General features: G+C 40.3%; 1 protein-coding gene, 1 long non-coding RNA gene and 1 pseudogene across 9 annotated transcripts in view; 2 read left to right on the top strand and 1 right to left on the bottom strand.

Annotated features, from left to right (window-relative positions):
- Nucleotides 1-20,183, bottom strand: part of SCAPER (S-phase cyclin A associated protein in the ER) — a 421,844-nt gene that overhangs the window by 66,989 nt on the left and 334,672 nt on the right. For all 8 annotated transcript variants that reach the window (XM_077882048.1, XM_077882050.1, XM_077882046.1 and 5 more), the window contains one exon: nt 6,841-7,073. In XM_077882048.1, coding sequence (XP_077738174.1) covers nt 6,841-7,073 — 233 coding nt within the window. The remainder of the gene's footprint in view (nt 1-6,840; nt 7,074-20,183) is intronic.
- Nucleotides 1-20,183, top strand: part of LOC144303595 (uncharacterized) — a 94,186-nt gene that overhangs the window by 14,437 nt on the left and 59,566 nt on the right. The window lies entirely within an intron of this gene.
- On the top strand, nt 2,112-2,180 carry LOC144303673 (U4 spliceosomal RNA; annotated as a pseudogene).

Genomic DNA, 20,183 nt, shown 5'->3' with positions numbered 1-20,183 from the left:
AGTTTTTTCTTTCCATAGTTTGAAAGGCTGTGCCTTGATGTTGGATGGGGCTGCAGGATGCACTTCAGCTAGGTTGCTGGCTGTGCTCTGCTGGTGGGCACGGCTGCCAGCTGGATTCTCTGGTTGAGAGGGGCTCCCAGCTATATCTCATAGTTGGGTGGGGCTATAGACTATGCTTTGAGGCTTCCCAGGATCACTGTTCAGGCTTCCAGGTTATGTGTGGGGCCACAAGCTATGATCAACAGCTGGGCAGAGATGCTGGTTTGGCTACAGGCCAGACCTGCAGAGCTGCAGGATGGGCTTCATGGCTACTTGGGTTCTTTGGCTGGCTGAGACTGGAGGTAATGCTGAGCAGCTAGGAAGGGATGTGAATTGCTTCCCTGCCCTGGTGCAGCTACAGAACGGGCTCTACAGCCAGTACAGCCTGGTGACTGAGTAACCAATTCAGGCAGATCTGCCAACCACGCTCCTTGCCCAGATGGGACTATTGGTTTAGCTCTGTGATGGGGCAGAAATGCCATCTGGGATTTCCGCTCAGGAATCAGTCCAGTAGGGTTTGAGAACTGACTGCTGTCAGTCTCATTGGCCTTTCTCTCTTTCTATTTGATTCTTAGTGGGTAAGCCCTGCAGATTCCCCAGTGATCCTCAGAGGGCAAAACCCACGTAGGCCTCCTATGATGTCCCACAACCCCAGGTGAGCTGATGTGCACTTTGGGCTCTTTTTGCACTGGAGAAACTATAGGCTCAGTGGGACCCTCTCAGGTTAGCACTGTGCCAGCCTGGGGGCGGGGTGATGTGGTCAAGAGTGTTAGCTCTTCCTTTTTTACCCTTCTAAGCAGTTCTTCTTGGTCTTGAGGTCTAGGGAGGGTACTTCAGCCTCACCCACCTTCAATTTCTGGTATTTTCTTGATGGTATCTCATCTATGGATAGTTGTTAGTTGGTCGTCTTGTGAGGGAACTGAAGTTGGCAGGAATCTATGTTGCCATCTGGTCACTGACACAATCAGTGCCATAGTACAGAACTAAGATCTTGTAAACAGAGACATACCACAAGGAATTAACACTTCTCCAAACAAGCAGAGGCATCATCTGCAGCACTGTGCTTCCACTTCATAGTACAGGATGGTTGGTAATGTTTTAGTGCATTCCATTCACATCTCAGCAAAGCTCCGGACACGTAAAGTCCAAGATCAAGGGGCTACAACACTGAACTCCTTTGAGAACTCTTTTTTTTTTGGTTTTCATATGGCTGCCCTTTGGCTGCCTCTTCACACAACTGTCCCTCTGTACATTTGCCTTGTGTTCTTGATATGAAGAGCTTTTACAATTAAAAAGAGCCAACATCACAGTTCAAAAATGGGCAAAGTATATGAACAGGCAACTCACAAAATAACAGAAATTGCCGGTAAACATTACAAAATGTTCAATGTTACTACTAATATAAAAATGAAGCATTTTCACCTCTCAATTTGGCTAAAACTCAAAAAAATGATGATATATGATATTGTGTAGACTGAGGGAACAAGGATATGCTCATAGGTAATCTTTGCGTAGGTTAATTTGGCAATGTAGACAAAAACTCTTAATGCATATTCTTTGACCCCGAAATTCTACTTCTCCGCATTTATTTTAAGAAAACATCAGTTGCAGGGAGAGTTGAGTGTACAAAGATGTTCTTCCCAGTGCTATCTATAGTAAAAAACTAGGATAAATTTACATGAGTAATAAAAGGTCATGTGGAGCAAATCATTGCTACATAATGAAATACTTGGAAAGCCAGCAAAAAGTAATTTGCAAGTTTCTGGTGATTTAGAAAAATAAATAAAAACATGATAAAATAATATGTACAAGTATTACAGTATTTTTTATAAAGAAACTGAATGTATATGCACCAAAACCAACCCAGTGATTATCTTTTGGGTGGCAGGTTCAAGGTAATTTGTGTGTGTTTACAAAAATATCCATTGTTCTGTGTTTTCCAAATTCTTTTTCTCACTGAGAGAAACTTTCTAATTAAGAAAGAGAGGTTAATTGAAAAGGAGAAATGAGAGAGAAACAGCCAAGCCACCTGCTACTGCAAGAGAGCCTCAACACTTAGAAACACAGCAGTAAGCTGTGCGCACTGGCAGTATCGTAGCCAATGAGGTTTATCCGAGGTGCGATTATTGCTAATAGAAACACAGCAGTAGAGTAAAGGTGATAAACCTGAGATGCAGAGGGCGGGCAGAATCAATACATAGTAAAGAGTGACCTGAATACTGGTTTGGAAAGGGTGTCTCCGTGAGGAGTCTGACGATGTTCAGTCGGCTGGCTTGAGTAACTGAATGGGACATGAGCGTCACTGAGAAGGAACGGAGGACACAGGCAAAGGAGCTCCTCTGGGTGGAAAGATTATGTGCTCAGTTGTGAACTTGCGACACCTCCTGTGCCTAAGATCTCCCCTGGCATGTGGCTTTGTTGGCCAGCAAAGTGCTAAGGTACAGTTCTGTAACTTCTTGAATAGATGCCTTACATTTGATAACTTTCGATTCCAGAAGACTGGTATCAGTGACTTGGACTCATCTATTTGCCTTTTGTATGTACAGTTTGTTTCTCCTGTTTTATGAGAGACATATACATTTCTTTTTTTTTTTTGAGACATATACATTTCTAATTGGATATGATGAAAAGAATTGTGCTTCAGCAAAAGACTCCAAAGAGCCAAAGCAACTGTGTAAAAGAAGAACAAAGATGGAGGCATCATCTCCTGATTTCAAACTATAAGACAAAGCTACAGTAACCAAAACAGTATGGTACCAGCATAAAGACAGACACACAGACCAATGGAACAGAATTGAGAACCAAGAAATAAACCCATGGGTCTATAGTCCACAAATATTTGACAGGAGAGCTAAGAATACTCAATAGGGAAAGGATAGTCTCTTCAATACATGGTGCTGGGAAAACTGGAAAAGTACCTGCAGAAGAATGAAATTGGATCCCTATCTTATACCACTCACAAAAATAAACTTGACATGGATTAAAGACCTAAATGTAAGACCTGAAACCATTAAACTCCCAGAAGGAAACACAGGGAACAAACTCCTTGACAGTGGGCTTGGAAAATTTTTTTTGCATATTATACCAAGAGCATAAGCAAGACAAGCAAAAATAAACAAGCAGGACTACATCACTTAAAAGCTTCTGCACAGCAAAAGAAACAATCAACAAAATGAAAAGGCAACCTATTGAATGGGAGAAAATATTTGCAAAATATATGTTAGATAAGGGGTTTAAAATCCAAAATACATAAGGAACTCCTACAACTCAATAGTAAAAACACAAATCATTTGTGTGGAGAAGAAGAACATACATATGGCCAACAGGTATAGGAAAAGATGCTAAACATCACTGATCATCAGGGAAATGCAAATCAAAGCCACAATAAAATACCATGTTGTCCTTCTAGAAATGGCTATTATCAAAAAAATGAGATAATTTTGGCAAGGATATCAAGAAAAGTGAATCCTTGTACACTTTTGGTGGGAATGTACACTTAACATGGCCACTATGGAAAACAGTATGGAGGTTCCTCAAAAAACTGAGACTAGAACTACTACATGATCCATCCATTCCACTTCTATGTATATATCTGAGGGAAATGAATCACCATTTCAAAGAGATATCTGCACTCTCATGTCCACTGCAGCATTATTGAGAACAGCTAACACATGGACACAACTCTTAAGTGTCTATCACTCAAGACACGTAAGATGAATGGATAAAGAAAATGTGTTGTGTGTGTGTGTGTGTGTGTGTGTGTAATGGAATATAATCCAAAAAAGAAGGAAATCCTGCCATTTGCAACAACCCTGATGGATCTTGAAGACATGTTAAATAAAATAAGTCAGATGGTAAAGACATATACCGTATGAGGTCTCTTACATGTAGAATCTAAAAAAGTTGAACTGAACTTCTAGAAATAAAGAATAGAATGGTAGTTACTAAGGCCTGGGGGCTAGAGGAAATGAGATGTTGGTTAAAGGGTATAAGGGTAGAAACTTCCATTTGTAAGATGAATAAGTTTTGGGGATGCAATATACAGCATTGTGACTATAGTTAACAATAATATATCATTTACTTGAAAGTTGTTAGGAAAGTAGTAGAGAGAGAGAGAGAGAGAGAACGAACACAAGAATACAAGGGGAGCAGCAGGGAGAGGGAGGAAGTTTCCTTCAGGGTGGGAGCCCGACTCAGGGCTCGATTCCAGAACCCTGGGATCATGATCTGAGCCAAAGGCAGATGCTAAACTGACTGAGCCACCCAGGCGCCCCTTGAGAGTAGCTTTCAAATGTTTCACCACACATGCGCAAAAGGTAATGATGTGAGGTGATGGAAGAGTTAACTAGGGATCCCTGGGTGGCGCAGCGGTTTGGCACCTGCCTTTGACCCAGGGCGCGATCCTGGAGACCCGGGATCGAATCCCACGTCGGGCTCCCGGTGCATGGAGCCTGCTTCTCCCTCTGCCTGTGTCTCTGCCTCTCTCTCTCTCACTGTGTGCCTATCATAAATAAATTAAAAAAAAAAAATTAAAAAAAAAAAAAAAGAGTTAACTAACTATAGTAATTGGTTTGCAGTATATATAGGTGTCAGATCACTACACCTTAAACTTCTACAATGTTATATGTCAACAATATCTCAAGAAAGCTGGAAAAAATAGAATTGCAATCTGCTTCCATCCTACAAACAATATTGCTTTCAGAGAACTGTGCTAAACACTGGAACTGCCAATATTTTCATTTTATAGAAGAATGTTCTGGTGTTTGACAGCCAAACAATATTTGGCTATTCTGTTAAAGATCTCTTCATTTTTGTACCCCAGGACCTTGTATGGTATCTGGCACAAAGTGCTACAGGTGACCGACCATAGTATGAACTGATAAATATCACTGCGAATCCCTTAGATCTAGACACTGGGCAAACCATGTAAAATAATGAGAATAAGTGCTGGTATTACCATCTTTGTTAGAAATCCCCTTGCCTCTTTTATGTCAGATGAGGAGAAGGAAGGGACATATGTTAAGGCGGTATTTACTGCTCCAGCTCTACTTCTGGAACACAGGGCACAGAACGGCACCAAAGGCTGTGCTGGAACTCTCTCTGGCCAGCGGGGACTCTACAGATATAGACTGACAAAAAATTCCCAGGTTATGGCAGGAAACAGAGTGAGATTTCTTGTCAGCTAGTATCTGAGAAGGTGAGAAAGCAGGAAATAATCAGACGTGTTCCATTTGCCTTATTGGGCAGATGTAGAATACAGCTTGTGGCTCTACCATAGGCATCACGAAGCCAACTAACACTGCATCACATATAAGAAAACAACCTTTACCAACAGTGGCTCAAATCTGAGAGAGAGGGGAAGAGTTTTTTCTAAAGGACTTTGATTGTCAATCATCCTTTTTAAGTTACGGGAGATTCGGTTTGGCAGATTACATACACTGTTATTTTTTTCCTTTCTTAAGGATCTGGTAACTATAATAACATGTGAAAACGCATGCACTTTCTAGCGGAAAGCCCATTAGAATTACACTGAAGCATTTGGCTGCTCCAGAACGGCATATAGCTGTGCTGTCTGGTGGGAATCCAGGGCTGTTGCATCACGGGGCAGCCCAAGGGAGAAGGCTGGAACAGAATGGCACGTGTCAGCAGAGAGGGCGAGGTTCTACAGTGACCTATGGCGAGGGGGAAATTGAATGGGATCAAGCAACTGAGAGAAAGGCCAGGGAGGGTAAGAGTCAAGTGCTGTAAGATAAATGGCTGTGAACCTAAAGGGCTTGGTACTCTCTAGCAATAAATATGCTTGGGGAAAGAGGGCAGGCAGAGGGAAGGGAGAAATGAACAAAATAATCAAGAGCAAGAAGATACTGAATGAAACAACTGTTCTCAAGAAAGCACTATAAGAAACCAGAGGAGATTTATGAACTGTTTTGAGGCAAATGCAGAAGAGGGCATTCTCTTTTTCTCCTATTAACCTGCCATGAGCTTCAGAGCAACAAACTGCATGGATTTTGGAAACCAGAGATCAGTGCTGATCACAGAAAAGCTGCTGATAGGTGGGGCAGGTAACTGATGAACACCAAATGGAACTCTTTTGGGAAATCAAATGTCCTACCTGATTCAATATTCATGACGGAAAAAAAGGATTCAGATGTCTGAATAGGAGAAAATGTCCCTGGAGAGAAGGTGACTTCAGAAGTGACCTTGAACAGGTGTCAGAAATCGCTACTATCTGCGTAATGGGAAAGCACGCAGGTTTTGGGAGTCCAGCTAGACCTGAGTTCCAATTCCAAATCTCCTACCTACTTTTGAATTTATTACATAAACTTAGGCATGCATTTAATCTTTCTGAGTAATTTTCCCACCTACGAAGTCTGAATTAGAAATCCTACACCAACAGGGATGCAAAGCCTCTATTACAATACCTTACACATAATGAGTGCTCCATAAATGGTAGCTATTATTAAGTTTGAACCAAATTTAAAATCAGAGATGACCTGAAATAGGGGGATTCTCAGAAATTCTTGAGTTGGAAATAGTTGACAGAAAGTTATAAAAGCTTGAACGTTATATATTCTAACATCAAATATCTAAATATCAAGAATGACAGATGAACTCTAACTGTATTGCTTTTCATTAATGGGACCTTTCTTCTCTGGGGTACCAAATGTAGTGTATTTTCCACCAGGAATTTATGGATTTTGTTGTGAGAAACACTGCCGTCACATACACCCTGAGATTTAAATTATTTTAATATAACATTTTTTTAAAAGAAGAAAGTTTGAAGAAATCTAGTAATTTTACCTGATGAGGTCCTGAACTCGACTGTTAAATGCATCACCTTGTGAAGGTTTGTTTTTCATTTCCTGTGTCGATATTTTTGGTGTAGCTGGCCGGCTGCTTCCATCTGGTCGATTGGCAATCAGACAGCTAAAAACCACAGCACTGACTTTGAGAAGTCCAGTTGTCAAACCTTCAAAAACTTGCTTATTTGTATTTCTTCCCAAAATAGCATTATTTTCATCTGGAACATAAACCTAGGTGGAAAAAAAAATAGAGTAATTGTATTTCAGAAAGCCACCAGAAATGGACAGAGATAATATGGGAACTTTCTGGAATCATAAATAATTTTGAAATTGTAGAGGTGGCTAGCTAAATGTTTGAGTGTTGGTTCTGAAGTTAGGTTGCTGGTAAGTTCAAGTCTCAGCTTTGTCCTTACTAGTTGAGTGCCCCTGAGCAAGGTTACTACTTCCAAGTTCCACATTTCTCATTTATAAAACAGGGACAACGACAGTGCCCATATCCTAGGGTTCTTGTGAGGATTAAGTGAGCTAATTCACATAAAGTGCTTAACTCATGCCTAGGTACTCAATAAATATTATTTATTCAATTGAATATATTAAACATTTGTAGGAGCCCAGAGAATGAACCAGTTGGTAAACTGATAAGCAGCATTGTTTTCTTGTTAAAGTGAATTATCAAAATATCTAAATTCCTCTATTAAAATGAAATTTGTATTTCTTATCACAAAATGACAAAAGAGTTTTTTCCTAATATATAGGGTCATATTCAGGTATCTTTGTGTATAGTTTACAGGAAGTAACATGGGTAAAAGTTGAGAGTAGGAGTTAGAACGTGGGCTTGGGTTCTGGCTCTGCAGCTCTGTGGTCTCAGACAAGTTCCTTAACCTTTCTGTGTCTCAGTTTCCTCAATTATGAAATGAGAAAAATCATAATCGTAGCAGAAAATCAACATATGTAAATTCTTAGAACAATGTCTAGCACACAGGTAATCCAACTGCTACCCTTACTAGGATTCCAACCATTACCAGGAGGAACTAGTGTGTACGGACGTCAGCGCTCACAGAGAAGGATGACATAAGAAGCCAAGAGCTAGGTACGTAATTACCAGGCTGGGGCTCTGTGCCCTTGGTCTGTGATGCCGGCTACGGATATGTAAGGGCTCATTCTTCCCAGGAAGAGGAGGGGCTGCCTCCTGAAGGCTTGAGTACCAAAAGGGGCAGAGACAATAAGCTAAGGGTGAGAAGAAAGGAGGTCTGGACTGGGAATCAGATGGTACTGTATTCGAGATTTGGTTTTTCCTCCAGCGGGTTACATGACTTTAATAATTTTACATTTCTTGGTTTCTATATCTGCTGACCTGCTGGGACAACTATAAAGTGCAAATAAGATAATGAAGGGGGAAAACACCTGGCAAACTATTACATTTCACAAATGTACTTATTTGGGAACAACTGGCCTTTGCTTATTCTCACTCTACACCTGTACCAGTTCTATCGGAAGCTAGAGGAACAAATGATTATTGGATTAAAAAACAGGTTCTTTATAAACGCAAGCAAATGTTCCTTCCATTCCTTTTGTTAATTTACATATTCCATGAAAATCACTTTTCTGAGAATAGCTTATTTAGGACTGTTGGCCATAAATGATCTCTGACCACTAAGTCAGTCCCAAGCCCAAGTAATTTTAGTAGAATCTTTCTGCAGTGTGTACTCCATTTACTGACGAAAGTTCCCTCTGAAACTCCAAAGTAGCTATAAAAGAGTCCACGGACTTCTTCAGACGGTGACTAGTGAAACCTAGCCTGTCCCAGTATAGAAGGTGGTATCCGAGGAATGGGGTTTGAACCTAGGATTTCTAAGTAAGTCGGGATGAGCTAGGTTATGCTGCAGTGAAACACTCCTCAAAAACGTCAGTGGCTTCAAACAATAAAGCTTTATTTTTCACTCACATGACATGTCCATCTGAGGGTGTTGTCCCTACTCTGGAGTCCAGGTAACAAAGCAACTACCACTTGTAGCAACAATGATCAATAGAGCTTTCTACGATGATCAAAGCGTTTCAGTCTACGCTGTTCTATATCTGCATGTGTCACTCGTGGCGGTTGAGCACTGGAAATACGGTTAATGTGACACAGACTGAATTTTTAATTTCAACTAATTTTAATTCTAAAGTGGTTAGCGTATCAGACAGTCCAGAGCACTGCAGGTCACAGTGGCAGAGAAGAAAAAAGATGTCAGCAAGGTCCTGCATCCACACTGAAGGCATCACCTGCTCACACCTTGTTGGCTGGAACCAAGCCCCGTCCAACCCAACCACAGGGGAACCAAGAGGCATCATCTTACTACGTAGTTAGTAAGAGGGAGAGGGAGAGAAGCAGAATGTTCGGTGCACAGGACTGTTGGCTGCACGATGCTGTTTCTCCCATCGTGACTCTACGAGCCTCGTCACAGTTACCCTGTAGAGCAAATGAGGATCCTATTTACTTTCTTAGGCACGTTTTTGGTTTCGGTTGGGTAGCTTTTTTTGAATGCTGAATTTCCTATTTATCTGTCATTAATTCATCATCAACCTTTCTGGTTCAATTGGAATTTCTCTCAAGTTCAAATACATCAGGGATTGTTGGCTCAGTGGACAGTGTTCCTGAGGCCAACCTGCTTGCTCTGTAGGCTGCTACGTGCCCCTCGCTTTGAGCTGGCCTTTCGTCCTCATCGTAAGAATTCCTCCCATCCCCTCCTGGGTTAGATTCCCCTTATTTCTTGGATTCCATGTCTTCTTTTTCTTCCCATTCTCTTGTTGAAGAATATATTCCAACAGCTTCCTAAGAAAGGGTGCGTGGGAAGAAAAATTTTGAGACCTGTGTGTCTGTAAATATCTTTATTTCATCCTTATACTTGAATGCTAGTTTGGCCGAATAGAGAATTCTAGGTTGGAACTAATTTTCCTTTGGAGTTTTAAAAGACTGCTCCACTGTTTCCAACTTCAAGCACTGTTGTTAAGAGGTCTGATCTAATTTGTAACGTTTTTGTACATGGCCTATTTTGTCCTCTCTGGGAACTTATAGAAACTTATCTCTGATTTCCTGTGTCCTGGTATACGTCTTTCTTCTTTCTTCCTTCTTTCTTTTTCTTCTTGTTCTTGTTCTTCTTCCTCTTCCTCTTCCTCCCCCTCCTCCTTTAGTTTGCAAAAACTCTGTGGTCTTTCTAATCTGTAAACCATGTGTTTCACTTATGGGGAAATTTCTTGGATTATTTCTTTGCTAATTTCCTCTCATTCATTTTCTCTGTTGGACTTTGGTCCTGAACTAAGCCTGTAATTTTCTTATATTCTATTTTCTCCTGCTCTTCATCTCTTCGTTTTTTGTCCTACTTTTTAGGTGATTTCCTTAACTTTATTTCCAGTCCTTCTACTGAGTTTTTCATTATATTCCAAAATTTCTGAAGGTTTTTTTTTTTTTTTCCAATTTATTTACTTGAGAGAAAGAAAAAGAGTAGCATACATCAGGGAGAGGCAGACGGAGAGGGGGAGAGAATCTTTTTTTTTTTTTTTTTTGTTGGAGTTCAATTTGCCAACATTTAGCATAACACCCAGTGCAGGGAGAGAGAATCTTAAGCAGACTGCACTGGCACAGTACCCCACGAGGCTTAATCCTACCACCCTGAGACCATGACCTGAGCCGAGACCTAGAGTTGGATACTAAACCAACTAAGCCACCCAACTGCCCCTAATTTCAGTAGCTCTTTTTGGCTCTCTGTATGTTTTTAGTTTTTTTGTTTTGTAGATACAGTATTTCTCATCTCTGTGAAATTATACTTTTTTAAGATTTTGTTTCCTACGTGGTCTTTGTCTCCTGTGAGTTCCTTCTCTATACTTTAGATTTTAAGCTTTCCTTAAATATGTAGCCACGTGTGACTTTCTGTTCACATGCAAGACTGATGGCTAGAGAGATTAGTGTATCACAACCTTGATCCAGTTACAAGCTGGATACATACTCTGCACGAAGGGCTTCAATCTGGGTGACTAACAGAGACCTAGCTTTCCCACTGGGGAATCCCAAGTATTAGTGTTTATATGTCTGTTCTCCTGTGTAAGTTCATTTCATTAGAATGAAATCCTTTATCTTCTAAGCCTGTAGAATATAACATGGCCTGCCCATTTCTACAGAGATTCACAGAAGAGGCTGAGTGGCTCATTACTTAAGAAAGAGATTCTCACTTAATCATTTTGGTTTTGTATGACTTTTTGTGGCTGTATACAGTGTCCTAATGCCTAGTGTAACTTTGGTTCAAACTCTTGTTTCCTGCCATGGCTGCAGGGAGCAGTCACTTGGCGATACACATGGCAGATGAATTCTAGGGCATCTAAACTGCCTCTTATTTAGACTATCGACCAATTACTCTCTTTCCAGCCTCATTCTCATTCTCATTTTCTGAGATACCTGGTGACTCTAATTCTTGAGCCTTTTGGGGTTCTGTAGCACAAATTTTCTCCTGGTATTTTTCTTCCTGTTAATTTAGGTTTTAGCTTTTAGGTAACCGTCTTTCAACTACCTGCTTTAGGGATTAAAACATATTTGCTTTCCTTTGCTTCCCATTCTTTTTGTTTTTGAGGGTTCAGGTCTGTATCTATCTACTATAATATTATTGGGGCCCCCAGGCAGAGAAAAATGTAACTTATGTGTTCGAATTCCCATGTTTTAAAATTATCTCAATAAATCCACCAAAATCACAACTTTTTCTTTTACACATTACAGAGAGAATATGAGAAATAATTTCAGGGTAATGTCAGGTTTCTTCATTATCACAAATTTTCACCATCCTTTCTTTTTAAGAAGCTTATACTGATTTTTTTTTTTCTTGTACTGATTTTCATCAAGTATTTCAAATAAACAGGATGCATGTGTGTTTGGTAATCTTTCACTTAATTAGAAGTACTTGTAAGGTGCTCTGCTCACCTTAAGGGTCATTCAGACCCTACAGACTCATTTTACAATGAACTGTAACAAATTGTGGTTTTGTCGTTTATAGAAGAACAGAAAGAACAATACAAAAGAGAAAAGTGGTGACCATTTTTGATGCAGGCAGTAGCAAAATGTGACACTATTTCTGGAATCACAAGGAAGGACAGATAGGAATACAAAAAGGCACTGCAATGTGAGAATCAGTTATTGCCTACATCTCATCTTTATTTCCTCTGAAATTATTATTTACTACATATCAGTATAACTGCTTATGCTCAAAATGACAAACTAAAAGTACCCCAAGGGGGTGGGGAGCTAAATTATGAGCCATACTCCCTGGGAGAGGTTGTAAGAGAAGGAAGGATGGAGACTAACATCTATGAGGTTTTTCTACTAAGCAAAACTGCTTAAGTATTTTTCTTGTATCATCACATTTAATTTTTTACAGATTAATACTTCAAATTCAGAGATATCAAGGACATGCCCAAGTTTCACAGTGAGTTAATGGAAGGTCTGGGAATTGAATCTGAGTTTATTAGACTTTAAAGCCTCTGTGCCATCTCTTACCCCAAACGGACTTCCTCCCATTGGGTAGCTCTTTTACTGAGGATTCAGCAGAAACTATCTTTAGCGGAGGGAGTGAAAATTGGTAATGGGCCTAACAGCCCTTCTCTGGGAGGGAGGGGAAAGGTGGTGGAGGGGGCCCAACTCACCTGGCCCCACAAACTTACCTCGGTACCTTTCAAAACATCCTGAACACCTACAAATTTGACCTGAGACTTAAAGAGAGAGCAGCTGAAATGCTACAGAGAGAAAAGTTTTTGGTTTTAACAAAGTAGGAAGACGAAAAAAAATAAGAAAGAATGAGGTGGGGGAGGGGAACCGTGAGTAGCCAGGGACGCGGGGCGGTGAGGCCTCGGGACAGGACAGTGCTCCCGGGGAAACCGGGCACCATGACAGGAGGGCCGTGGAGCTCAAGATGCCCGGAGTCACTGGAGGTCCTAACGATGAGGGTTAATGAGGTAGAAGAAAGAGTGAGTGACATAGAAGACAAGTTGATGGTAAGGAAGGAAGCTGAGGAAAAAAGAGAAAAACAATTAAGAGACCAGGAGGAAAGGCTTAAGGAAATAAATGTTAGCTTGAGAAGGAAAAATGTATACCTAATTGGGGTTCCAGAAGAGGCTGAGAGAGAGAGGACCACAAAGTATATTTAAACAAATCATAGCTGAGAACTTCCCAAATCTGGGGAAGGAAGTAGGCATTCAGATCCAAGAGATAGAGAGGACCCCCCCCAAATCAATAAAAACCGTTCAACACCTCGACATTTAATAGTGAAACTCACAAATTCCAAAGATAAAGGGGAAATCCTTAAAGCAGTTCAAGACAAGAGAATCTTAATTTATATGGAGAGAAATATCACATTAACAGCAGACCTCTCCACAGAGACCTGACAGGCCAGAAAGGGCTGGCAGGATATATTCAGGGTCCTACATGAGAAGAACATGCAGCCAAGAATACTTTATCCAGCAAGGCTCTCATTCAGAATAGAAGGAGAGATAAAGAGCTCCCAGGATGGGCATAAACTGAAACAATATGTGACCACCAAACCAGCTCTGCAAGAAATATTAAGGGGGACGCTGTAAAAGAAACAGGGAGCCCAGATAAACAATCCACAAAAACAGGCACTGAAGAGGTATTATGATGACACTAAATTCATATCTTTCAATAGTTATTCTGAACATGAATGAGCTAAATGATCCCATCAAAAGACACAGGGTTTCAGACTGTATCAAAAAAGCAAGACCCATCTATTTGCTGTCTACAAGAGACTCATTTTAGACCTAAGGACTCCTCTAGCCTGAAAATGAAGGGGTGGAGAACCATTTACCATTCAAATGGTCCTCAAAAGAAAGCTGGGGTAGCAATCCTCATATCAGGTAAATTAGAGTTTATCCCAAAGACTGTAGTAAGAGATGAAGAGGGACACTATATAATACTTAAAGGGTCTATCCAACAAGAGGACCTAACCCTAATGAGGGAGCTGCCAAGCATATCAATCAATTAACCAAAGTAAAGACATACTTAGATAATAATACACTAATAGTAAGAGACTTCAACAAGGCACTTTCTGCAAATGACAGGTTTTCTAATCAGAACATCACCAAAGAAAAAAGGGCCTTGAATGATACACTGGACCAGATGGATCTCACAGATATATACACAACTTTCCATTTGAACGCAACTGAATACACATTCTTTTCAAGTGCACATGAACTTTCTCCAGAATAGACCACATATTGGGTCACAAATCAGGACTCAATTGATAGCAAAAGATTGGGAATGTTCTCTGCATATTTTCAGACCACAATGCTTTGAAACTAGAACTCAATCACAAGACAAAATTTGGAAGAAACATATGGAGGTTAAAGAGTGTCAACCAGGAGACTGGAGAAAAATTATTATTTTTTAATTTAATTAATTTAATTATTTTTTTGGATTTTATTTATTTATTTGTGAGAGACACAGAGAAAAACAGGCAGAAACAGAGGCAGAGGGACAAGCAGGCTCCAAGAAGGGAGCCCAATGTAGGACTCAATCCTGAGACTACATGTTCATGCTCTGAGAGTGAATGAAAGAGGAGAGATCACAAGCAATACCAAAGAAATACAAAGTATTTTATTTTATTTTTTAAAGTTTTATTTTTTTTATTTATGATAGTCACACACACACAGAGAGAGAGAGAGAGAGAGAGAGAGGCAGAGACACAGGCAGAGAAGCAGGCTCTATGCACCGGGAGCCCGACGTGGGACTCGATCCCGGGTCTCCAGGATTGCGCCCTGGGCCAAAGGCAGGCGCCAAACCGCTACGCCACCCAGGGATCCCCAAACTATTTTAAAAATGTATTATGAGCAGCTATATGCCAACAAATTAGGCAATTTGGAAGAAATGGATGCATTTCTGGAAAACCACAAATTACCAAAACTGGAACAGGAAGAAATAGAAAACCTGAACAGGCCCATAACCAGGGAGGAAATTGAAGCAGTCATCAAACACATCCAAAGACACAAAAGTCCAGGGCCAAATGGTTTCCCAGGAAAATTCTATCAAATGTTTAAAGAAGAAATAATATCTATTCTACTAAAGTTGTTTTGAAGGATAGAAAGGGACCATATATTCCAAACTCGCTTTATGAGGTCAGCATCACCTTAATTCCAAAACCAGACAAAGACCCCACCAAAAGGGAGAATTATAGACCAATATCCCTGATGAACACACATGCAAAAATTCTCAACAAGATACTAGCCAATAGGATCCAACAGTACATTAAGAAGATTATTCACCATGATCAAGTGGGATTTATCCCTGGGATGCAAGGCTGGTTCGACACTTGTAAGACAATCAACATGATAGATCACATCAACAAGAGAAAAAACAAGAACCATATGATCTTCTTAATAGATGCAGAGAAAGCATTTGACAAAATACAGCATCCATTCCTGATCAAAACTCTTCAGAGTGTAGGGATAGAGGGAACATTCCTCAGCATCTTAAAAGCCATCTACGAAAAGCCCACAGCAAACATCATTCTCAATGGGAAAACACTGGAAGCCTTGCCCCTAAGATGAGGAACACGACAGGGATGTCCACTCTCACCACTGCTATTCAACATAGTCCTAGAAGTTCTGGCCTCAGCAATCAGGCAACAAACAGAAATAAAAGGCATTCACATTGGCAAAGAAGTCAAACTCTCCCTCTTTGCCGATGACATGATACTGAACATAGAAAACCCAAAAGTCTCCACCCCAAGATGGCTAGAACTCATACAGCAATTTGGTAGCGTGGCAGGATACAAAATCAATGCCCAGAAGTCAGCGGCATTTCTATACACTAACAATGAGACTGAAGAAAGAGAGATTAAGGAGTCAATCCCATTTACAATTGCACCCAAAAGCATAAAATACCTAGGAATAAACCTAACCAAAGAGGTAAAGGATCTGTACCCTAAACACTATAGAACACTTCTGAAAGAAATTGAGGAAGACACAAAGAGATGAAAAAACACTCTATGCTCATGGATTGGAAGAGTTAATATTGTGACAATGTCAATGCTACCCAGGGCAATGTACACGTTCAATGCAATCCCTATCAAAATACCATGGACTTTCTTCAGAGAGTTGGAACAAATCATCTTAAGATTTGTGTAGAATCAGAAAAGACCCCAAATAGCCAGGGGAATATTAAAAAAGAAAAACCAGAGCTGGGGGCATCACAATGCTGGATTTCAGGTTGTACTGCCAAGCTGTGGTTATCAAGACAGTATGATCCTGGCACAAAAACAGACACATAGATCAATGGAACACAACAGAGAATCCAGAATTGGACCCTCAACTCTATGGTCAACTAATATTCGACAAAGCAGGAAAGATTATCCACTGGAAAAAAGGACAGTCTCTTCAATAAACGGTGCTGGGAAAATTGGACAGCCACGTGCAGAAGAATGAAACTGGACCATTCTCTTACACCAGACACAGAGATAAACTCAAAATGGATGAAAGACCTCAATGTGAGACAAGATTCCATCAAAATCCTAGAGGAGAACACAGGCAACACCCTTTTTGAACTTGGCCACAGTAACTTCTTGCAAGATACATCCACGAAGGCAAAAGAAACAAAAGCAAAAATGAACTATTGGGACTTCATCAAGATAAGAAGCTTCTGCACAGCAAAGGATACAGTCAACAAAACTCAAAGACAACCTACAGGATGGGAGAAGATATTTGCAAATGACGTATCAGATAAAGGGCTAGTTTCCAAGATCTATAAAGAACTTATTAAACTCAACAGCAAAGAAACAAACAATCCAATCACAAAATGGGCAAAAGACATGAACAGTAATCTCACAGAGGAAGACATAGACATGGCCAACAAGCACATGAGAAAATGCTCCGCATCCCTTGCCATCAGGGAAATATAAATCAAGACCACAATGAGATCCCATCTCACACCAGTGAGAATGGGGAAAATTAACAAGACAAGAAATAAATGTTGGAGAGGACGTGGAGAAAGGGGAAGCCTCTGCACTGTTGGTGGGAATGTGACCTGGTGCAGCCACTCTGGGAAACTGTGTGGAGGTTCCTCAAAGAGTTAAAAATAGACCTGCCCTACGACCCAGCAATGGCACTGCTGGAGATTTACCCCAAAGATACAGATTCAGTGAAACGGCAGGACACCTGCACCCCGATGTGTATAGCAGCAACGTCCACAATAGCCAAACTGTGGAAGGAGCCTCAGTGTCCATGGACAGATGATGGATAGAGAAGATGTGGTCTATGGATACATGGAATATTACTCAGCCAATAGAAAGGACGGATACCTGCCATTTGCTTCAATGTGGATAGACCTGGAGGGTATTATGCTGAGTGAAGTAAGTCAATCAGAGAAGGACAAACATCATACGGTTTCACTCATATGGGGAATATAATAGTGAAAGGGATTATAGGGGAAAGGAGAGAAAATGAGTGGGAAATGTTAGAGAGGGAGACAAATCATGAGAGACTCCTGACTCTGGGAAACAAACAAAGGGTTGCGGAAGGGGAGGTGGGCGGGGGGATGGGGTAACTGAGTGACGGGCACTGAGGGGAGCACTTGATGGGATGAGCACCGGGTGTTTTTTTTTTTTTAATTTTTATTTATTTACGATAGTCACACACACACACACACACACACACACACACACACACACACAGAGGCAGAGACATAGGCAGAGGGAGAAGCAGGCTCCATGCACCGGGAGCCCGACATGGGATTTGATCCCGGGTCTCCAGGATCGCGCCCTGAACCAAAGGCAGGCGCTAAACCGCTGCGCCACCCAGGGATCCCCCGGGTGTTATACTATATGTTGGCAAATCAAACTTCAATACAAACAAATGAAAAAAAAAAAACCCACAATGCTTTTCTGGTATCTCTTCCATTAAAGAAAAAAAGAATTCCATCAGAGTTTTTTATTGGCCAAAAGGCAAGAAAATATTATATTTAAGGATTGCTGCGACAATTCTGGGTTAAATGTACTAATCTCATTATTCAGAAACTGTCAGTGAGGTTTGAGCATCAAATGTCACTTCTTCATCAGCCTCAAGTAAATAAGCTTATGTAAAGTAAATCAGATGTATTTTTACAATATTTTTATATTCTCTGTCCACAGCTGACAACTTTTGATTTTCTGTTTCTTTGGGGATTTCTACTTAATTTTAGAAACACCATTTGGTAGTTTCTCATAAAGTAAACACAAACTGAAAAGCTTCTCTAACAATCTTGCAGTCATATGAAGAACCTCGTGGCCTACAGGGGCCAAGCTTCCCTTGTTAGGCCTGCTGCCCTGAATCCTGGGACTTCAGACCTAGGTCTGGAGGCTCTCACTGTGCTAAATAGTCTTTTTTTTCTCCCCATAATTTTCTAGTTTCCAAGAGTCTAAGTTAGCCCGACATTCAGTTCAGTCCCTCATCATATTTTTCCATAGAATTTTGTGCATGTATATGGGTATTTTCTCATTCAGTATTGTCCTTTCACTGCTCAGAACAGTTTTCTTTTGCTTGTAATCTTTGGTGAAGCCTTTTTTGTGTCTCATTCAAATAGTACAGAAATTCTCCTCATTCCTTCTATATAGATTTTTCTTTTGCTGGATTTTAAATCATTTAACAGCAATACTTAATAGGAAACCAATGTTTCATCTAGGGAAGAATTTCAAAATTGCCTAAACTATGATAAGGAGGCGCTTATCTTCAGTGAGACAAAAAAGCTCTTTCTAGTCTTCAAAAATGAGATTTGATAAAAAGAAACTTGCAGAAGGTATCTACACTGTAAAGGATAATGTATTCAGCGGAATACTCAATGCTATTGTCTTCTTTCTATGTGGATATCACTTTTACTTGCCAGAGGTAAGATAACTCATTAGCAGCCTGCTGTTTTGGGACACTTAGGAGATGAAAGGCACATCTAGAGTTCTGAAACATGTTTATAGACCAACACTGGAGTTTGAACTTCCTTCTAGCACCGTCGCTTGGCCAAGGGCACATTGGAAGTTGAGGGACCTGCCCTTTAGGAAAGGTGTGCTAGCAACATCTTCCCCTCCCCCTGCTCACTGCCCTCATCTACTGCACACCTGGCTTACCTGAGTCTGGAACACATTCCATTCTGTGGTGGGTGGTCTGTGAAGGGCAGGGGAGGTTACCTTCCCAGCATGCAGCAGTGCTTGTAACTACCGCCTGCTGGTGTGCACCAGGCCTGGCCTGGGAAAAAACAGAGCTATACAGCTTTTGGCTTTTCTGAATCTGTCACTCCTGAGGCAGAAAATCTAAAACCACAATTTTTCTCCATTGGATTAAAGGTTATTTCCTTTAGTATATTTCTTCAGAATACACGGGTGTGGTCAGTATCGTACAATAGCAAATTATAGGTTGATTTTATGTACATATTCTTACTACGAAGTATCCCCTTCCTCTCAAGAGATTTTTGACCTTCATAAAATCTGCAGATATTTCATATAGTTTTAGATTTAGAAAGAACTCACAATAAAATTTTTTCACTTTATATTTGAGGAAACCATGGTCCAGAGGAGGAGACTTTCCTGAGGATAAAGAAACCGTCAGGATGGAATAAGTACTGTGCTGCTTCACTAAATCTACTCCAAGGAGAAATCCAATATTCATAGGACCAAGCCCTGAGGCAAAATTAAATTAAAAGTCATTATCACTCTTAAAAGGCAAATTCACATTCTTTATCCACTACTATCCCACACTACCAAAATGGTTTCAAAAACTTTCTACATTCATTTTTGCACCATAGAAAGATGCTTTTCTTATTAAGTACAAATCCATCCTTCTGTAATGTGATTCCATGAGAGAGAAAATTAACCTGGTAATCCAGTGGTAATTCTACCCAACTAATTTTTAGTATTGTGAAATTGAGTTTATGTATTTTTAAGTTGTACAGTGTGTTTGTTCACAATGGTCTGTATATGAATTAAGTACATTGAGAACCAACAGAAGATGGTTTAGAAATAAAGGTCTGCCTCAAGAACCAAGAAAATTCTCAAACAAACAATCTAACAACCTTACATGGAAAGGAGCTAGAAAAAGAACTGCAGACAAAACCTAAAGCCAGTAAAAGGAAGGAAATCATAAAGATCAGAGCAGAAATGAAAGCGAAACTAAAAAACAATAGAACAGATCAATGAAAGTAGGAGCTGTTTCTTTGAAAAAATTAATAAAAATTAAAAATCTCTAGCCAGACTTACTAAAAAGAGAAAGAAGAATTATATGCCACAAATTGGGACAATATGGGAGAAATGGATAAAAATGCCCAACAAACCAAAGTCCAGGCCTAGATGG

Source organism: Canis aureus, chromosome 32, assembly GCF_053574225.1.
Source record: "Canis aureus isolate CA01 chromosome 32, VMU_Caureus_v.1.0, whole genome shotgun sequence".
Taxonomy (NCBI): domain Eukaryota; kingdom Metazoa; phylum Chordata; class Mammalia; order Carnivora; family Canidae; genus Canis; species Canis aureus.
The sequence above is the reverse complement of the archived record's forward strand: the minus strand, read 5'-3'. Positions and strand labels throughout refer to the sequence as shown.